The 19,735-nt window shown below is 44.2% G+C and overlaps 1 protein-coding gene across 3 annotated transcripts in view; it reads right to left on the minus strand.

Moving 5' to 3' along the window:
* The window catches only part of DIXDC1 (DIX domain containing 1), a 102,699-nt gene extending 88,135 nt beyond the window's left edge, over nucleotides 1–14,564 (minus strand). For all 3 annotated transcript variants that reach the window (XM_084803489.1, XM_084803488.1, XM_084803487.1), the window contains exons 1-2: nucleotides 14,417–14,564; nucleotides 7,589–7,766 (exon numbers count right to left, since the gene is read on the minus strand). In XM_084803489.1, coding sequence (XP_084659615.1) covers nucleotides 7,589–7,645 — 57 coding nt within the window. In that variant the 5' untranslated portion in view covers nucleotides 7,646–7,766; nucleotides 14,417–14,564. The remainder of the gene's footprint in view (nucleotides 1–7,588; nucleotides 7,767–14,416) is intronic.
* Between the last annotated feature and the right edge of the window lie 5,171 nt (nucleotides 14,565–19,735).

Genomic DNA, 19,735 nt, shown 5'->3' on the forward strand with positions numbered 1-19,735 from the left:
GGAAGGTAGGGGCGCAGCCGTCATATAGAGTTGGTACAGCGCTGTCTGGCTCACAGCTGACACCTGAGTTACAGGAAGCCAGATTCCGGCTGAACATCAGGAAAAGCTTCCCGACTGTTAGAGCAATAAGACAATGGAACCAATTACCTAGGGAGGTGGTGGGCTCCCCCATGCTGTAGGCATTCAAGACGAGGCTGGACAGCCACCTGTCAGGGATGCTCTGACTTGGATTCCTGCACTGAGCAGGGGGTTGGACTCGATGGCCTTGCAGGCCCCTTCCAACCCTACTATTCTATGATTCTATGATTCAATTCAACATAAACATCACATCACCATCTTCAGGCATCCTGTACAACACCCACCCACAACAGAACTCCCTACCCCATTCCCAGACACTAGCTATGGTCCAACACACAATTACACAAGACTCCAGATGTTCACCTGAAATTATTCTTGAAAAAATCTTCATTATAAGAGCTACCACTTAAAACAGCCTCAAGTGAATACAAATATAGGAAGCCAAGCAAGGGTTTTACGGGAGCTGTTTTGTGTGGACTGCCCACCTGTGACCTTCAAAAAACAAAATTACAATCCATTGATGACAGTGCCCTCTGGTGGCCAATTTCAATAAAATGTATGTTCTCTCCCACTAATGAAGCACTTCACATCTATCATCTCCCTGCCCAGACAAAATCTTTGCAAGTTTTTTGAAATACAATGCTCTTCTTATTTCATGCATGACACTTTTAGTTTTCTCTCCTCGTTACTGAACTACATAGCAGCCCCAGCTTCTTAGTTTATTCAAAATAGAAATTAACCTGCAAGTAATTCCCTCAAAAAATGATGTTCACTTTCCAATAAATAACATCTACTATTAGTTCACTTAAATACAGAACTGTATCTCTATGTGTAAAAGTGTGAGCCATCTTCTCAATATAGTGAACTGGAAAATTGCCACTGATGATAATAAAGATGAGATGCATTTGATGGAAGTTACCACTTTTGTACTGTTTAAGGTAAGATTAATCACTTGGGGCTTGTATTGCCCCTGCAGTACACTTCGAACTCTTTAATTTAGAGGTGCCAAGATAGTGATAAATCAGATCCAGGTTTACTTAAAAGGAGATACTTTATTGAGTACAATCAGCACACAGGCATACCCAATGGTTGGATCAGACAGCTTCTCTGAACCCAGAGCCATGGGGTAAAATGGGTTTTATACCATACATGTTAGTAGTGAGGCAGCATGACAACAGCAAGCATTAATTAGCATTTGTTCCCAGCATAGGCATACAGTGCTTGTTCAGAAGGAAACTTTCCAAGCACAGACACTTGCTGCTTGGCATAAACATACAGTCAGGGCCAGAAAAATCGGAACAAGGATAAGTGTTTTGGCAATTGGCCTCTGTACACCACCACATTGAAGTTGAAAGGAAACACACCCAGATGGGAGCGAAGTCAGGACTTTCAGCTGTAATTCAAGGCGTTTGACAAAAGTGGGGCACTACCCATTCAGGAAGGACAGCCAGTAGCACACACACACACCCATCGTTGGTGGCGCATAAGTAATGGAACGAATGGCTGACAAGCAGCTGCATGGCCAGGTGTGGCCTGTTTCCTGGGTACCCCATGACCAATCAAGCAGATAAAAGGCCTGGAGGTGGTTCTGAGTGGGACATTTGCATTTGGTAGCTGTTCACTGGAACTCCGAACATAAGGTCCAAAGAGGTGTCCATGCGAGTGAAGAAGGCCATCGTTAGGCTGAGGAAACAAAATAAACCCATCAGAGAGATAGCATTAACAGTGGAAGTGGCCAATACAACAGTTTGGAACATCCTGAAAAAGAAGGGATTAACTGGGAAACTCAGCAACAGCAAAAGGCCTGGAAGACCATGGAAGACAACTAAAGTGGATGACCACAGAATGCTGCTCATGGTGAAGAGGAACCCTTTCACAACATCTAGCCAGGTCAAGGATGCTCTTGCGGAGGTAGGCATGTCATTGTCAACATCTACAGTCAAGAGACGGCTTTATGGATGTAAATACAGAGGCTTCACAACAAGGTGCAAACCACTGGTAATGCTCAAGAACAGACAGGCCAGATTAGCCTTTGCCAGCAAACACCTAAAAAAGCCTGCCCAGTTCCGGAATAAGATTCTTTGGACTGATGAAACCAAGATTAACTTGTATATTATAAGATTGACTGATGAAACCAAGATTAACTTGTATATTGTAATAGAATGATGGGAGGAGAACAGTATGGAGAAGGAAAGGAACAGCTCATGATCCAAAGCATACCACATCATCTGTCAAACATGGTGGAGGCAGTGTTATGGCATGGGCATGTATGGCTGCCAATGGAACCGGGTCACTGGTGTTTATTGATGACCTGACTGCTGATAAAAGCAGCAGGATGAATTCTGAAGTGTATAGGGCTATACTTTCTGCTCAGATTCAGCCGAATGCTGCCAAACTGATAGGACGCCGCTTCATATTGCAGATGGATAATGACCCAAAACATACAGCAAAAGCTACCCCAGAGTTTCTCAGGGAAAAGAAGTGGGATGTTCTTCAAGGGCCAAGTCAGTCACCTGATTTCAACCCAATAGAGCATGCTTTTCACTTACTGAAGACAAGACTGAAGGCAGAAAGACCCACAAACAAGCAGCAGCTGAAGGCAGCTGCAGTGAAGGCCTGGCAAAGCATCTTGAGGGAGGAAACTCAGCATTTGGTCATGTCCATGGGTTCCAGACTTCAGGCAGTCATTGACTGCAAAGGATTTTCATCCAGGTATTAAAGGCGATCCTTAAGTTTGAAATGGTGTTGGGTTGTTCCATTACTTATGAGCCACCAATGATGGGTGTGTGTGTATGCCACCGGCTGTCCTTCCTGAATGGTTAGTGCCCCACTTTTGTCAATCCCCTTGAATTACAGCTGAAAGTCCTGACTTTGCTCCCATCTGGGTGTGTTTCCTTTCAACTTCAATGTGGTGGTGTTCAGAGGCCAACTGCCAAAACAGTTATCCTTGTTCCGATATTTCTGGCCCTGACTGTAGCTTCACTTCCCAGGCACATACTAGGCCCTGATAAGATACTAGCCTTCATTAGCATGGAATGTGCTGAGGCTGCTACTATCGACCTTTGACTCATCTCACATGCTCAGAGGCCCACTAGCAAGGGAACTGCACTAATAATGAACCTAAGCAAAGCATTACGGATCTTTAGGCCCCTCTAACACTACTGATAGCTTGGTTACAGGCCTGGGGCCAATACAGGGCTATAATACAAAGTTCTACCTGTCCAATACACCAGGCTGAAGTGCTAATGTTTCAGGCTGTAGAAGAGTGTTGTAATAACACCATGCTACTATCCAACAATGGATAAAAGCTACTACTGTGTCTTCAGAAATTCTTCATAAATGTGTAGACCATTCAGTACTTTCAACCGAAACACAGATAACACCCTCGGTGCAAGCTAGTGGAAAGAGAACAAAGTGCATAATTATTTAATCTTCTAATTACACATCTTATGAATTGTAATATACTGTGCCATCGTAAGAACTGAATAATTGAGTTGCTGCATCAAACTAGACCCATCTGATCTAGCATTCTATTTCAAAGAGTAACCAACCAAACGTCTCTGGGTGCTCATAAGGAGGGCATCATCATCATCCCATTTCTCTCCAGCATCAGGAACTACGGTATACTGCCTCAGCATATGGAGATTCCACTTAGCTGTTGTAGCTGTAAACAGAGCTAACTTCCTTGAGGATCCTGCGTACACAAACAGTAATATAAAGAATACAATCTCAAGTTCCTTTGCCATCATCACCATCTGATGGTGACAGTGATCACTATTCACTGGCCTGTTTCACACGTCACAACAACTCACCATTTTTTAAAATTCTGTGTTATTGGGAACTAGCCAGATTGCTCCCCACCTTCATGGATCACTGCCTTGTTGTGGCGAAGGGGCTTGAGTAACTCAGTGAAGCCATAAGCTATGCCGTGCAAGGCCACCCAAGACGGACAGGTCATGGTGAAGAGTTCTGACAAAATGTGGTCCACTGGAGAAGGAAATAGCAACCCACTCCAGTATTCTTGCCAAGAAAACCCCATGGAACGTATCACAAGGCTAAAAGAGATGACGCCGGAAGATGAGCCCCTCAGGTCGGAAGGGGTCCAATATACTACTGGGGAAGAGCAGAGGGTATTTCCAAGTAGCGCCAGAAAGAGTGAAGCGGCTGGCCCAAAGCCAAAAGGACACTCAGCTGTGGATGTGTCTGGTGGTGAAAAGAAAATCCGATGCTGTAAAGAACAATATTGTTTAGGAACCTGGAATGTCAGATCAATTAATCAAGGTAAGCTGGAGGTGGTCAAACATGAGATGGCAAGATTGAACATCGACATCTTGGGAATCAGAGAACTAAAATGGACAAGCATGAGCGAATTTAATTCAGGTGACCATTATATCTACTACTGTGGGCAAGAATCTCTTAGAAGAAATGGAGTAGCGCTCATAGTCAATAAAAGGGTGGGGAAAGCAGTACCGGGGTACAATCTCAAAAACGACAGAATGATCTCAGTACAAATCCAAGGCAAACCATTCAGCATCACAGTAATTCAAGTCTATGCCCCAACCACTGAGGCCGAAGAAGCGGAGGTTGATCGGTTCTATGAAGACCTACAACACCTTCTAGAACTAACACCAAAAAAAGATGTCCTTTTCTTCATAGGGGATTGGAATGCTAAAGTAGGAAGTCAAGAAATCACCGGGATAACAGGCAAGCATGGCCTTGGTGTACAAAATGAAGCAGGACAAAGGCTAATCGAGTTTTGTCAAGAGAACACGCTGATCATAACAAACACTCTTTTCCAACAGCACAAGAGGCGACCCTACACATGGACATCACCAGATGGTCAATATCAAAATCACACTGATTATGTCCTTTGCAGCCAAAGATGGAGAAGCTCTATACAGTCAGTCAAAACAAGACCTGGACCTGACTGTGGCTCAGATCATGAGCTGCTTATTCCAAAATTTCGGCTTAAATTGAAGAACATAGGGAAAACCACTAAACCATTCAGGTATGACCTAAATCCTATCCCTTATGAATATACAGTGAAGGTGAGGAATAGATTTAAGAGATTAGACCTGATAGACAGAGTGCCTGAGGAACTATGGACGGAGGTCTGTAACATTGTTCAGGAGGCAGCAACTCAACCCATCCCAAAGAAAAAGAAATGCAAGAAAGCAAAGTGGCTGTCTGAGGAGGCTTTACAAGTAGCTGAGGAAAGAAGGGAAGTGAAAAGCAAGGGAGAAAGAGGAAGATATACCCAAATGAATGCAGAGTTCCAGAGAATTGCAAGGAGAGACAAGAAGGCCTTCTTAAATGAACAATGCAAAGAAATCGAGGAAAACAATAGAATGGGAAAGACTAGAGATCTTTTCAAGAAAATCGGATATCTCAAGGGAACGTTTTGTGCAAAGATGGGCATGATAAAGGACAAAGAAGGCAGGGACCTAACAGAAGCAGATGAAATTAAGAAGAGGTGGAAAGAATACACAGAAGAACTATACAGGAAAGATCTTAATGTCCCTGATAGCCATGATAGTGCAGTCACTGAACTTGAGCCGGACATCCTAGACAGTGAAGTCAAATGGGCCTTAGGAAGCATTACTAACAACAAATCTAGTGGAGATGACAGTATTCCAGCTAAGCTATTTAAAATCCTAAAAGATGATGCTGTTAAGGTGCTGCACTCAATATGCCAACAAATTTGGAACAATCAACAGTGGCCACAAGACTGGAAAAGGTCAGTTTACATTCCAATTCCAAAGAAGAGCAGTGCCAAAAAGTGTTCAAACTACCGTACAATTGCGCTCATTTCACATGCCAGCAAGGTGATGCTCAAAATCCTACAAGCTAGGCTTCAGCAGTATGTGAACCAAGGACTACCGGAAGTACAAGCTGGGTTTCGAAGAGGCAGAGGAACTAGAGATCAAATCGCCAACATTCGCTGGATCATGGAGAAAGCAAGAGAATTCCAGAAAAACGTCTCTTTCTGTTTCATTGACTATGCTAAAGCCTTTGATTGCGTGGATCACAACAAACTGTGGCAAATTCTTAAAGAGGTGGGAGTACCAGACCACCTTACCTGTCTCCTGAGAAACCTGTACGAGGGTCAAGAAGCAACAGTAAGAACCTGACATAGAACAACCGATTGGTTCCAACTTGGGAAAGGAGTACGACAAGGCTGTATATTGTCGCCCTGCTTATTTAACTTATATGCAGAGTACATCATGAGAAATGCCGGGTTGGATGAATCACAGGTCGGAATTGAGATTGCCGGGAGAATTATCAACAACCTCAGATACGCAGACGATACCACCCTAATGGAGGAAAGCGAAGAGGATCTAAAGAGCCTCCTGTTGAGGGTGAAAGAGGAGAGTGCAAAAGCTGGTTTGAAACTCAACATTAAAAAAAACTAAAATCATGGCATCTGGCCCCATCACTTCCTGGCATATAGAAGGGGAAGAAATGGAAGCAGTGACAGATTTTATTTTCTTGGGCTCCAAGAGCACCGCAGATGGTGACTGTAGCCATGAAATTAAAAGACGCTTGCTCCTTGGGAGGAAAGCTATGGCCAACCTAGACAGCATAGTAAGAAGCAGAGACATCACCTTGCCAACAAAGGTTCGTATAATCAAAGCTATGGTTTTCCCAATAGCAACATACGGCTGTGAGAGCTGGACTATAAGGAAGGCTGAGCACCGAAGAACTGATGCTTTCGAACTGTGGTGCTGGAGAAGACTCTTACGCATCCCCTGGACTGCAAGGGGGTCAAATCAGTCCATCCTAAAGGAAATCAACCCTGACTGCTCATTGGAAGGACAGATGCTGAAGCTCAAATATTTTGGCCACCAAATGCAAAGAGAAAACTCCCTGGAAAAGACCCTGATGCTGGGAAAGACTGAAGGCAAAAGGAGAAGGGGACGGCAGAGGATGAGATGGCTATATAGCATCACCGATGCAATGAATACGAACTTGAGCACACTCCAGGAGAGAGCGGAGGACAGGAAGGCCTGGCGTGCTATGGTTCATGGGGTCACGAAGAGTCGGACACGACTTAACAACTGAACAACAACAACAGATTGCTCCCACTGCAAGCTGGAGTGGCAAAACAACCCATGGACCTTCTATCCACAGTATGTTTAGCATTCCATGTGAACCAGGAACTCTGGCTTGTCTCTCCCCCAACAAGCCAGAGCAACAACGCAGCAACAAACCATGGGTTCTTCCTCCAGCTTGTTGAGGGAGAGACAAGTTACAGTCCAACATCTACAGCCCAGTTTGCATTATTATATATTTTGGAAATGTGAGACAGTAGGTTGCCCTATGTAAATAAGAAGTGGAGGTTTTTTGTGAGAATTAGTTCAATGCTAAAATCATTTTCTACTTATCTCCACTATACTACCTCATCACAGAGAGATCAAAGGGGAAAGAGCAAACAATGCAAGAATTACAGTGATTGGGGGGAAAAGTTATAATATGTACCCTTCAAACCATTCAGTCCTCCTATCCTTACCGAAGTTTCAGTTGGGTGTGACAGATTACAAGGTTCTGTTTTGACAGGGGTCCCCATTTCAGTCCTTTGGAAGCTGGGTCAGGAAGATTGAAACCCTGCTATCAGGAAGGAGTGACAATACTGCAGTAACAAACAACAGTCCATTTTCAGTTTTTACAAGAGATGTCTTCTCTACAACCTGCAGCAAACAACACGAAGACAAGGGGATGTCAGGAAAAGTGTAATTAGATATGCTGTTAAAATAACAGAACATGCCTACAAAGTGTTCATTTTTCCACAGGCCTGACAAAATTCCCCTAATTTCAAACCCTGTACTCTGGGATTTGGCATGTGTAACACCAGGGATTTAAAGTAAGAAGTAATTCATAAGAATAATTAATAGTGGAGACTAGATAGACTTTGAGTCCAAAGATCACTGACCTGGTTCGCATGCAACACCAGTACATGGATTACTTAACCCATGAATTCTTAGGACCATGAGCAAGGGAGTGAGCGCGCTGCTTTCAATTAGCTTTAATCAACAACCCAGGAACACCCTGTTCTTGGGTTGCTTGATGTGATGTCCAAACCCAGAACTCTGGGTAGTTGTAGTGTTAAACAACCCAGAGTGTAACCCAACAACAAACCACGGGTTACTGCTGGGTTAAACTCTGGGTTGCTTAACCCTAAACAACCCAGAATGCCAGGTTCAGAGATCACATCAAACAAACCAAGGAATGCCCCAATCCTGCGTTGTTGATTAAAGCTGATTCAAAATGGAAGTGGTGAACATGCAGAAGTCAGCATGCTTGTTCCCTAACTCATGGCCCCAACAACACATGATCTAAACAACCCACGGATTGCCATTATGTGCCTGTTATCTTCTAGCACGCTATTCTTTTAGCCCACCAATCCAGTTTTTTAAATGACAGACATGGCTTTTCTGCCATTTTTTCAATTGCATGTATTATTTATTTCTGTTCCACCCAATAACAGAAGATCTCTGGGCAATTCACAAACATTAAAACCATAAGGTACAGTATAAAACAAAATAAAATATGAAAGCTTAAAACTACAATATAAAAGTACAACCAGAATAAAACCTACCAGCAATGCAGAAATTTAAAATACAGATTTAAAACAGCAGAGCTAAAAAACTAGAATGCTAAAATGCTGGGAAAAGGTCTTCACCTGGCGCTGAAAGGAATACAACATAGGTGCCAGGCAAACTTCTCTAGGGAGCTCATTTCACAGCTGTGGGTCTACAGCAGAAAAGCCCCTCCTCCTGGTAGCCACCAGCCTCACTTCCTTTGGTAAGGGCTCCCAGAGAAGGACCCCTGAAGATGATCTTGGGGTCCAGGCACAGACATATGGGAGGAGGCGATCCTTCAGATAATCTTGCCCCAAGCCTTTTAGGGCTTTGAATGTTAATCGCAGCACTTTGAATTGGGCCTGGACATGGACTGGCAGCCAGTGCAGCTGGAAAAGTACTGGCATAATTGATCCCACTGGCAAGTCCCCATTAACAATCTCACTGCCCTGTTTTGGACCAGTTGAAGTTTCCGGAACATTTTCAAAGGCAGCCCCATGTATAACGCATTGCAGTAATCCAGACGAGAGATTACCAGTATCAGGGCCTAGCTTCCGTACTGCAGTGGGCCTTGTAGGTTATAGCCAGGATTTGATTAGAAGTAGCCTGAAAGTCTTTGGGCCTATTCAGCCTCTGGAATGCCAAATTCCGAGTGAGCTCAGCTCTGTCAGTGTTCTCAGAGCAGAGCCAGGGGAGTCACCCGACTCCCTGTCCACCTGCTGGTCTGGCCTTGGCAGGCAAGGAGGCTGGAACTGTCTATGAGGACATGACAGAAGTGGGGTGGGGTTTGCTGAATGATTGCCCAGGCTGAGGCATCATTGTTAGAGGGTTGAGCAGTGAGGCCCTATTTAGACAGGGGCCTTGCTGAAAGGCTAAAGGCCCTTGTCTGTCAAGGGATCCAGAAGGGGTGTCTTACAGTCATGCCTTCCTTTTTAAGCTGATGCAAAGGCAAAGAGCCTTTGCTAGGAACATCTTGTCTTCATTCTTCGAAGCCTTCTCTGTTTGGCTGCATCATCATCTGGGCTTTTGGAAGCACTCTGCACGTGAACTCTCCCCTAATTGGAACTTTGGATTGCTAAAGACTTGCATTGAAAAGTACTGTGAGGCTTTTCATAGACTTGAACTCTCGTTTGCTGTGGACTGTATCTTTGTTTGTCATCAGCTCAGCGTACTTGCAGGCTGGGTTTGATCTACGACTTTTGGACTTTTCTCTGCCTAGACACATGCAGTGTGGAGTTACTAATAAAAAGCAGTGGCACAGAACTCCTCCCGTGTCTGGGTTTACCCTTCCCTTGATCTTGATAGGCCTCGACCATGTAGCCTGGAGTTATCAACAAAAGATTCAAAGTTGGTCTCTCTATGGGTGTGATTTGTTTAGGCCTTTCAAGAATTTATCCCTTGATTGCCTGAGGGGTCATTCCAGGAATCATTCCCATTCCTTGTCTGGGGTTTGGAACCCCATGTAAGAATTGCCTGGAATTCCAGGCATCAGAAATCCAGAGTCCCTTCCCTTGTGTTCAGAACCGTGGAGATGGCAACAGGGAAACCATGTTGATGAAGATTTCAGTCACTGTAGTAGTGTTTAGCTTTGGACTGTTCTGGAATTACATAGAGCCTATAGCTACTGATCATCAGCTATATGATTTCTGAAGAGTGTAACCATTAAGCTTTTGCCATAGGACTTCCTGCAATGAAAAAATCTCACTGATTTGGGTGTCCGGTGTCAGATTGCCTGAGCAAGTGTGCTGGGGAGATAGGGAAACCTGACAATCAGAGCATGGATAACTGTAGCTAGGCTGTCTCTGTCCAGATAAGGGCATTGTTGATATATGTAGGTAGAGTGAGGATTCCCAATCCATATTAGTGATTGTAAGGACTGAACTAGAGTCGTCAGTTATTCCAGGCTCTTCAGTATGCTTTAGGATTGCAGCTGACATATGGTCCATGTCTGTTTTTACATTAAGTGATATGTCAGAGGAAGTGGCATGAGCAAGTCTCTGTCCATTAGGATGGCTAATTATTGTTTTTAATGGACAGAGGTTCCATGCCTTTCAGAGCTGTGTAATTGTATTTCTGCACCAGGAAGAAGCATCATGATTTCTGTCTATTTAAGGCAGTGGCTCTGTCCCACACAAAGACCTCGTTCACATAACACAGAGTAGAGGTTAAATATGGGTTGAGCGTGGGTTGTTGTTGAACCATGGATTGTTATTGAACTGTAGGTTATTGTGTTGCGTGAACCCAGCCATGCTAACAAACCATGGTTTGTTGATCACAAACAACCCACAGTTCACAACTCAGCAACAATGGTTTGTAGTAGGGTTATGTGAGGGTTGTTTAACTCCCAAATAAACCATGGTAGCCAGGTTCAGACAACACAGCAACCCCCCAATCGCCTCTATGGGGGTTACATATTCCAAATGGCACACAGCACACCTCATTGGGGGTTAAACAACTCATTGTGTGCGTGATATCTCATACAAACCAAGACACCAAGTGTTCTGTTCATGGATTGTTTGTGGTTAACAAACCATAGTTTGTTCACACAGCTAGGTTCACATAACACAGCAACCCATGATTCAAGAACAACCCATGGTTCAAACCCATACTCAACCTGTCATGCTGTGTGAACCCAGTCCAAAAAATGTGTGGTAACGGTAACGTAGCAGCTTGACTGTCGCACTCTGGACTACAATTTTGACATCAACATTCATATTTCCTGATTAATGCACAATATTTTTACATTTATGTACCACAGATCTCTATATTTTCAGTATGCTCCCAATAATTCTAAATATTAAACACTTCAAAATTCAGTACAGTAAAGTTCTTAGATCTGGGTAAAAACATGGAGAACAGACAACTGGTGATCCAGCAGCCACATACTGAGGAGGTGTGCTCCAATGCTAATATTGCTGTATGGTTATTTCTATGTATTGCGAGTCACTTTTGGTTGCAGTTTTCTATGGAAAAGTGGAATATAATTTAAAAAACTAATCTAATCAATTGGATATATAGAGGCCATTCTGCATGTTTATATCAATGAGAATAGATTCAAACAGTAGTACATTTGACAGTTTAATTGAAGATATCAAATCCTGATGCCCTTTTCAGCTAAAATGCTCATCACGGGCATAATAACAATTTTTTTTTTTAATGGAAAGAACAAACATGCCCTGATTTACCTAATGAGGGGAAGGTAAGATTGTCCCTAGTATCCCTTTAAACACATACACATAACAAACACACACATTTGACACCTTCCATTTAACATTTCCAGTACCCACACTAATTTTTATTAGTTTTTTAGGGCCCAATCCCATGCATGTTTAGACAGGAAAAAGTCCCACAAGTCCCATGCTGGGGCATGCTGGGTGTTGTGGGGCTTTGTTTCTTGCATAGGATTGCGCCCTTAAAGGCCTTTCGCTTGAAGAGGGTCATCGCTAAATAAAATAACGGCACAATCCTATGCATGTTTAGACAGGAAAAAGTCCCACAAGTCCCACGCTGGGGCATGCTGGGTGTTGTGGGGCTTTGTTTCTTGCATAGGATTGCGCCCTTAAAGGCCTTTCGCTTGAAGAGGGTCATCGCTAAATAAAATAACGGCACAATCCTATGCATGTTTAGACAGGAAAAAGTCCCACAAGTCCCACGCTGGGGCATGCTGGGTGTTGTGGGGCTTTGTTTCTTGCAGAGGATTGCGCCCTTAAAGGCCTTTCGCTTGAAGAGGGTCATCGCTAAATAAAATAACGGCACAATCCTATGCATGTTTAGACAGGAAAAAGTCCCACAAGTCCCACGCTGGGGCATGCTGGGTGTTGTGGGGCTTTGTTTCTTGCATAGGATTGCGCCCTTAAAGGCCTTTCGCTTGAAGAGGGTCATCGCTAAATAAAATAACGGCACAATCCTATGCATGTTTAGACAGGAAAAAGTCCCACAAGTCCCACGCTGGGGCATGCTGGGTGTTGTGGGGCTTTGTTTCTTGCAGAGGATTGCGCCCTTAAAGGCCTTTCGCTTGAAGAGGGTCATCGCTAAATAAAATAACGGCACAATCCTATGCATGTTTAGACAGGAAAAAGTCCCACAAGTCCCACGCTGGGGCATGCTGGGTGTTGTGGGGCTTTGTTTCTTGCATAGGATTGCGCCCTTAAAGGCCTTTCGCTTGAAGAGGGTCATCGCTAAATAAAATAACGGCACAATCCTATGCATGTTTAGACAGGAAAAAGTCCCACAAGTCCCACGCTGGGGCATTCTGGGTGTTGTGGGGCTTTGTTTCTTGCATAGGATTGCGCCCTTAAAGGCCTTTAGCTTGAAGAGGGTCATCGCTAAATAAAATAACGGCACAATCCTATGCATGTTTAGACAGGAAAAAGTCCCACAAGTCCCACGCTGGGGCATGCTGGGTGTTGTGGGGCTTTGTTTCTTGCATAGGATTGCGCCCTTAAAGGCCTTTCGCTTGAAGAGGGTCATCGCTAAATAAAATAACGGCACAATCCTATGCATGTTTAGACAGGAAAAAGTCCCACAAGTCCCACGCTGGGGCATGCTGGGTGTTGTGGGGCTTTGTTTCTTGCATAGGATTGCGCCCTTAAAGGCCTTTCGCTTGAAGAGGGTCATCGCTAAATAAAATAACGGCACAATCCTATGCATGTTTAGACAGGAAAAAGTCCCACAAGTCCCACGCTGGGGCATGCTGGGTGTTGTGGGGCTTTGTTTCTTGCAGAGGATTGCGCCCTTAAAGGCCTTTCGCTTGAAGAGGGTCATCGCTAAATAAAATAACGGCACAATCCTATGCATGTTTAGACAGGAAAAAGTCCCACAAGTCCCACGCTGGGGCATGCTGGGTGTTGTGGGGCTTTGTTTCTTGCATAGGATTGCGCCCTTAAAGGCCTTTCGCTTGAAGAGGGTCATCGCTAAATAAAATAACGGCACAATCCTATGCATGTTTAGACAGGAAAAAGTCCCACAAGTCCCACGCTGGGGCATTCTGGGTGTTGTGGGGCTTTGTTTCTTGCATAGGATTGCGCCCTTAAAGGCCTTTAGCTTGAAGAGGGTCATCGCTAAATAAAATAACGGCACAATCCTATGCATGTTTAGACAGGAAAAAGTCCCACAAGTCCCACGCTGGGGCATGCTGGGTGTTGTGGGGCTTTGTTTCTTGCATAGGATTGCGCCCTTAAAGGCCTTTCGCTTGAAGAGGGTCATCGCTAAATAAAATAACGGCACAATCCTATGCATGTTTAGACAGGAAAAAGTCCTACAGCTCCCAGCATTCCTCATCCATGCTGGGACTTATAGGCCTTTTTTCTGTCTAAACGTGCATAGGATTGTGCCCTAAGTAATTCTGCAAGCCGGAGGGGAAGGGAAATGCATGAGACATCATACCAGACTGCACAACCTGCCCGGCCCCCCCAGCAAGCAAAATCCCTGTATTGCCCTTTTTAGTAACGAACGAGCATTTGCAAATAACTTTTTGAGTGTGTCGCGATGGCGGTGCTTTTGCTGGTTTGGGTAGAACTGCACAGTCCCCCCGCTCCGCTCCTCCTGCCCTTTCCCACGAGACCTGGTGCTGCTACTGCGGGGGAAAGTCGCTTGCGGTGAGAGGACGCCGGGAAGGAGCGAAGGCGTCGCGGCATTGGGGTTGCCTGCTTTTGGGGGCGCAGTGCTGGATGCCTCCATGGGATCTGGAGCCATGGGGGAGGCGCGGGGGTGACTTGAGGGGGAGAACGGCTTATGCCCCGGCGTCGTGGCTACCTTACCCAGCTTCGCCAAGCAGCCGCCGCCGCCCGCGTCCTTTCAGCCGGACCTCATCCAGCCTGCCCCCCGCGAGGTGCTTGGCGCGGCCCTCAGGACGCACTCCGCTCCCAGGCCGCAGCTCCGCCGGCGCGTTCTCGTCGCCATGGCGACGGGCGCCGCGGCCTAGTTCTCCTCCTCGCCCGGCGGCCTGCGGCAGTTTCGCCCCTCTGCGAGGGGAGCGTGTGTGGAGGACCCCCCGCCTGACAGGCCAGATACATTTTTAATGTTATTTTTTATTCTTTACATTTTATTAATTTTAGTTTTAACACATCGGGTTGGATCCACATTTTACATCATGCTTAGAGCAGAGCCCTTGACGTCAATGGGACTTCGGTCAACCATGACTGACTTTCCCCATTGATTTCAATGGGCCTGTTGTAAGCATGACTGAAGGCACAATCCTATGCATGTTTAGACAGAAAAAAAGCCCTACAACTGTTTGTATGTTGGAGGACACAACCTTGTAAGGATGCAGTTCTATGCATGTTTAGAAAGAACATTATTATTATTATTATTTCAATTTATAACCTGCCTATATACAAATACTAAATTAAAAACAATTTAACAAAAAATCCAACAATAAAAACAACATTGCATAAAAACAGTATATAACAGTTAACAAAGAGGAGCGAGAATTCTGCAAAGGGAAAAGGAAGGCTTTCTGGAATAATACTGTTTTTGTATATTGTACCCACTCCAGTATTCTTGCCAAGAAAACCCCATGGAACATATCACAAGGCTAAAAGAGATGACGCCGGAAGATGAGCCCCTCAGGTCGGAAGGTGTCCAATATACTACTGGGGAAGAGCAGAGGGAATTTCCAAGTAGCGCCAGAAAGAGTGAAGCGGCTGGGCCAAAGCCAAAAGGACACTCAGCTGTGGAGGTGTCTGGTGGTGAAAAGAAAGTCCGATGCTGTAAAGAACAATATTGTCTAGGAACCTGGAATGTCAGAGCAATGTATCAAGGTAAGCTGGAGGTGGTCAAACAGGAGATCGCAAGATTGAACATCGACATCTTGGGAATCGGCAAACTAAAATGGACAAGCACGAGCAAATTTAATTCAGGTGACCATCATATCTAATACTGTTGGCAAGAATCCTTTAGAAGAAATGGAGTAGCACTCATAGTCAACAAAAAAGCAGTACTGGGGTACAATTTCAAAAACAATAGAATGATCTCAGTACAAATCCAAGGCAAACCATTCAACATCACAGTAATTCAAGTCTATGCCCCAACCACTGAGGCCGAAGAAGCGGAGGTTGATCGGTTCTATGAAGACCTACAACACCTTCTAGAACTAACACCAAAAAAAGATGTCCTTTTCATCATAGGGGATTGGAATGCTAAAGTAGGAAGTCAAGAAATAACCAGGATAACAGGCAAGCATGGCCTTGGTGTACAAAATGAAGCAGGACAAAGGCTAATCGAGTTTTGCCAAGAGAACACGCTGATCATAGCAAACACTCTTTTCCAACAGCACAAGAGACGACTCTACACATGGACATCACCAGATGGTCAATATCGAAATCACACTGATTATGTCCTTTGCAGCCAAAGATGGAGAAGCTCTATACAGTCAGTAAAAACAAGACCTGGAGCTGACTGTGGCTCAGATCATGAGCTGCTTATTCCAAAATTTCGGCTTAAATTGAAGAACATAGGGAAAACCACTAAACCATTCAGGTATGACCTAAATCATATCTCTTATGAATACACAGTGGAGGTGAGGAATAGATTTAAGGGATTAGACCTGATAGACAGAGTGCCTGAGGAACTATGGACGGAGGTCTGTAACATTGTTCAGGAGGCAGCAACTCAATCCATCCCAAAGAAAAAGAAATGCAAGAAAGCAAAGTGGCTGTCTGATGAGGCATTACAAGTAGCTGAGGAAAGAAGGGAAGCGAAAAGCAAGGGAGAAAGGGGAAGATATACCCAACTGAATGCAGAGTTCCAGAGACTAGCAAAGAGAGACAAGAATGCCTTCTTAAATAAACAATGCAAAGAAATTGAGGAAAACAGTAAAATGGGAAAGACTAGAGATCTCTTCAAGAAAATCGGAGATATCAAGGGAACGTTTTGTGCAAAGACGGGCCTGATAAAGGACAAAGAAGGCAGGGACCTAACAGAAGCAGATGAGATTAAGAAGAGGTGGCAAGAATACACAGAAGAACTATACAGGAAAGATCTAAATGTCCCTGATAGGCATGATAGTGCGGTCACTGAACTTGAGCTGGACATCCTTGAGAGTGAAGTCAAGTGGGCCTTAGGAAGCATTACTAACAACAAAGCTAGTGGAGATGACAGCATTCCAGCTGAGCTATTTAAAATCCTAAAAGATAATGCTGTTAAAGTGCTGCATTCAATATGCCAACACATTTGGAACACTCAACAGTGGCCACAAGACTGGAAAAGGTCAGTTTACATTCCAGTTCCAAAGAAGAGCAGTGCCAAAGAGTGTTCAAACTACCGTACAATTGCGCTCATTTCACATGCCAGCAAGGTGATGCTCAAAATCCTACAAGCTAGGCTTCAGCAGTATGCGAACCGAGAACTACCGGAAGTACAAGCTGGGTTTCGAAGAGGCAGAGGAACTAGAGATCAAATCGCCAACATTTGCTGCATCATGGAGAAAGCAAGAGAATTCCAGAAAAATGTCTATTTCTGCTTCATTGACTACGCTAAAGCCTTTGATTGTGTGGATCACAACAAACTGGCAAATTCTTAAAGAGATGGGAGTACCAGACCACCTTACCTGTCTCCTGAGAAACCTGTACGAGGGTCAAGAAGCAACAGTAAGAACCGGACATGGAACAACCAAATTGTTCCAAATTGGGAAAGGAGTACGACAAGGCTGTATATTGTCGCCCTGCTTATTTAACTTATATGCAGAGTACATCATGAGAAACGCCGGGTTGGATGAATCACAGGTCGGAATTAAGATTGCCGGGAGAATTATCAACAACCTCAGATACGCAGACGATACCACCCTAATGGCAGAAAGCGAGGAGTATCTAAAGAGCCTCTTGTTGAGAGTGAAGGTGGAGAGTGCAAAAGCTGGTTTGAAACTCAACATTAAAAAAAACAAAGATCATGGCATCTGGCTCCATCACTTCCTGGCATATAGAAGGGGAAGAAATGGAAGCAGTGACAGATTTTATTTTTTTGGGCTCCAAGGGCACCGCAGACAGTGACTGTAGCCATGAAATTAAAAGACGCTTGCTCCTTGGGAGGAAAGCTATGGCCAACCTAGACAGCATAGTAAGAAGCAGAGACATCACCTTGCCGACAAAGGTTCCTATAATCAAAGCTATGGTTTTCCCAGTAGCAACATACGGCTGTGAGAGCTGGACTATAAGGAAGGCTGAGCGCCGAAGAATTGATGCTTTTGAACTGTGGTACTGGAGAAGACACTTACGAGTCCCCTGGACTGCAAGGAGGTCCAATCAGTCCATCCTAAAGGAAATCAACCCTGACTGCTCATTGGAAGGACAGAGACTGAAGCTGAAGCTCAAATATTTTGGCCACCTAATGCAAAGAGAAAACTCCCTGGACAAGACCCTGATGCTGGGAAAGATTGAAGGCAAAAGGAGAAGGGGACAGCAGAGGATGAGATGGCTAGATAGCATCACCGATGCAATGAATATGGACTTGAGCACACTGCGGGAGAGAGCGGAGGACAGGAAGGCCTGGCTTGCTATGGTCCATGGGGTCACAAAGAGTCGGACACAACTGAACGACTGAAGAACAAATATTGTAGGACGCAATTTTGTATTGGTGCAATCCTATGCATATTTAGACAGAAAAAAGCCCTACAATTTCCAGAATTCCCCAGCCAGCATTGCTGGCTGGGGCATGCTAGGAATTGTAGGACTTTTTCTGTCTAAACATGCATAGGATTGTGCCCTAAGTCTGGATCCACCCTATTGTATTTAATGAAAATCTTGCAAGGAAAAAAACAAAACGAAAGTACACACAGATATCAACAGAAATGCATTGCATGTCTATTTAGGAGTAAGTCCCATTGAGTGCAGTAGAATTTACTCTCAAGTAAGTGTATATAGGATTTCAGCCTCAATAAAACAGAAAGCACTCATACACATTCAAGAGACTTGCCAAAATTTAGTGTACACATTCATATTGGGACTGGTTCGTGATTAATTTTACTATAAACTTGTCAACCAATAATATGATGATGATGATACATCGCCATTTTCATGTATTATTTATAACATGTGCTAGGTGCTGTACAAAAATGTAAGAAAGAATACCACAAATCCATGACTGAGTTGTAAGGAAAGTGGAACTTTGCACAAGCTGGAAGAAAGTGAAATAAATTATGTAATAATTAACCCAGGAATAAAGACTAAAATACAAGAGAGAAAGTTTAGATAAAGAGGAAGCCAACCCAATATTTAAAAGAAAAGAGAGTTCTGCACATAAAGGGCCTCAAGAGGGGAAGCACAGAGATAAGAAAAAATACGAGGGAATGGATATTTAAGAAGATTAGTGCGTTTCAAACACTATGTATATATTTTTTCCATTCCCCATTTAATTCTCCTGCCTCCCCTGTCCCTTCAACAGAGTCCTTGCAATTTCAAATCCTCTGTAAAATGTTCCTCCCAATTAAAAAGTATGGATTTTTAAATTAGCCCTTTACATATCCAACCACTCTTCATACTTCCAGACACATAACAAATAAATCAATAAATAATTAACCAAGCAGGGAGAAGGAGAGATAAAAAGAAAGTTGAAGAAACGGGGGGAAAGGAAGGAGAAGAACAAAACAAGAACACCAGATGATCCTCAAAGAATCATAGAATAATAAGGTTGGAAGGGGTCTACAGAGCCATTGAGTCCAACCCCCTTCTCTGTAGTGCAGGAATCCAAGTCAGAGCATCCCCGACAGATGGCTGTCCAGCATCATCTTGAATGCCTCCAGTGTGGGAGAGCCCACCACCTCCCTAGGGAATTGGTTCCATTGTCATATTGCTCTAACAGGAAGTTTTTCCTGATGTTCAGCCGGAATTGGCTGCCTGTAACTTGAGCTCATTATTCCGTGTCCTGCACTCTGGGATGATCGAGAGAGATTCTGGCCTTCCTCTCTGTGACAACCTTTCAAGTCCTTGAAGAGCACTATCATATCTCCCCTCAGTCTTCTCTTCTCAAGGCTAAACATGCCCAGTTCTTTCAGTCTCTCTTCATAGGGCTTTGTTTCCAGTCCCCTGATCATCTTGGTTGCCCTCCTCTGAACCCTCTCCAGTTTGTCTGCATCCTTCTTAAAA

This window comes from Heloderma suspectum, chromosome 6 (genome assembly GCF_057233095.1).
Source record: "Heloderma suspectum isolate Gila_16-S chromosome 6, 16-S_ref, whole genome shotgun sequence".
NCBI classification, from domain to species: domain Eukaryota; kingdom Metazoa; phylum Chordata; class Lepidosauria; order Squamata; family Helodermatidae; genus Heloderma; species Heloderma suspectum.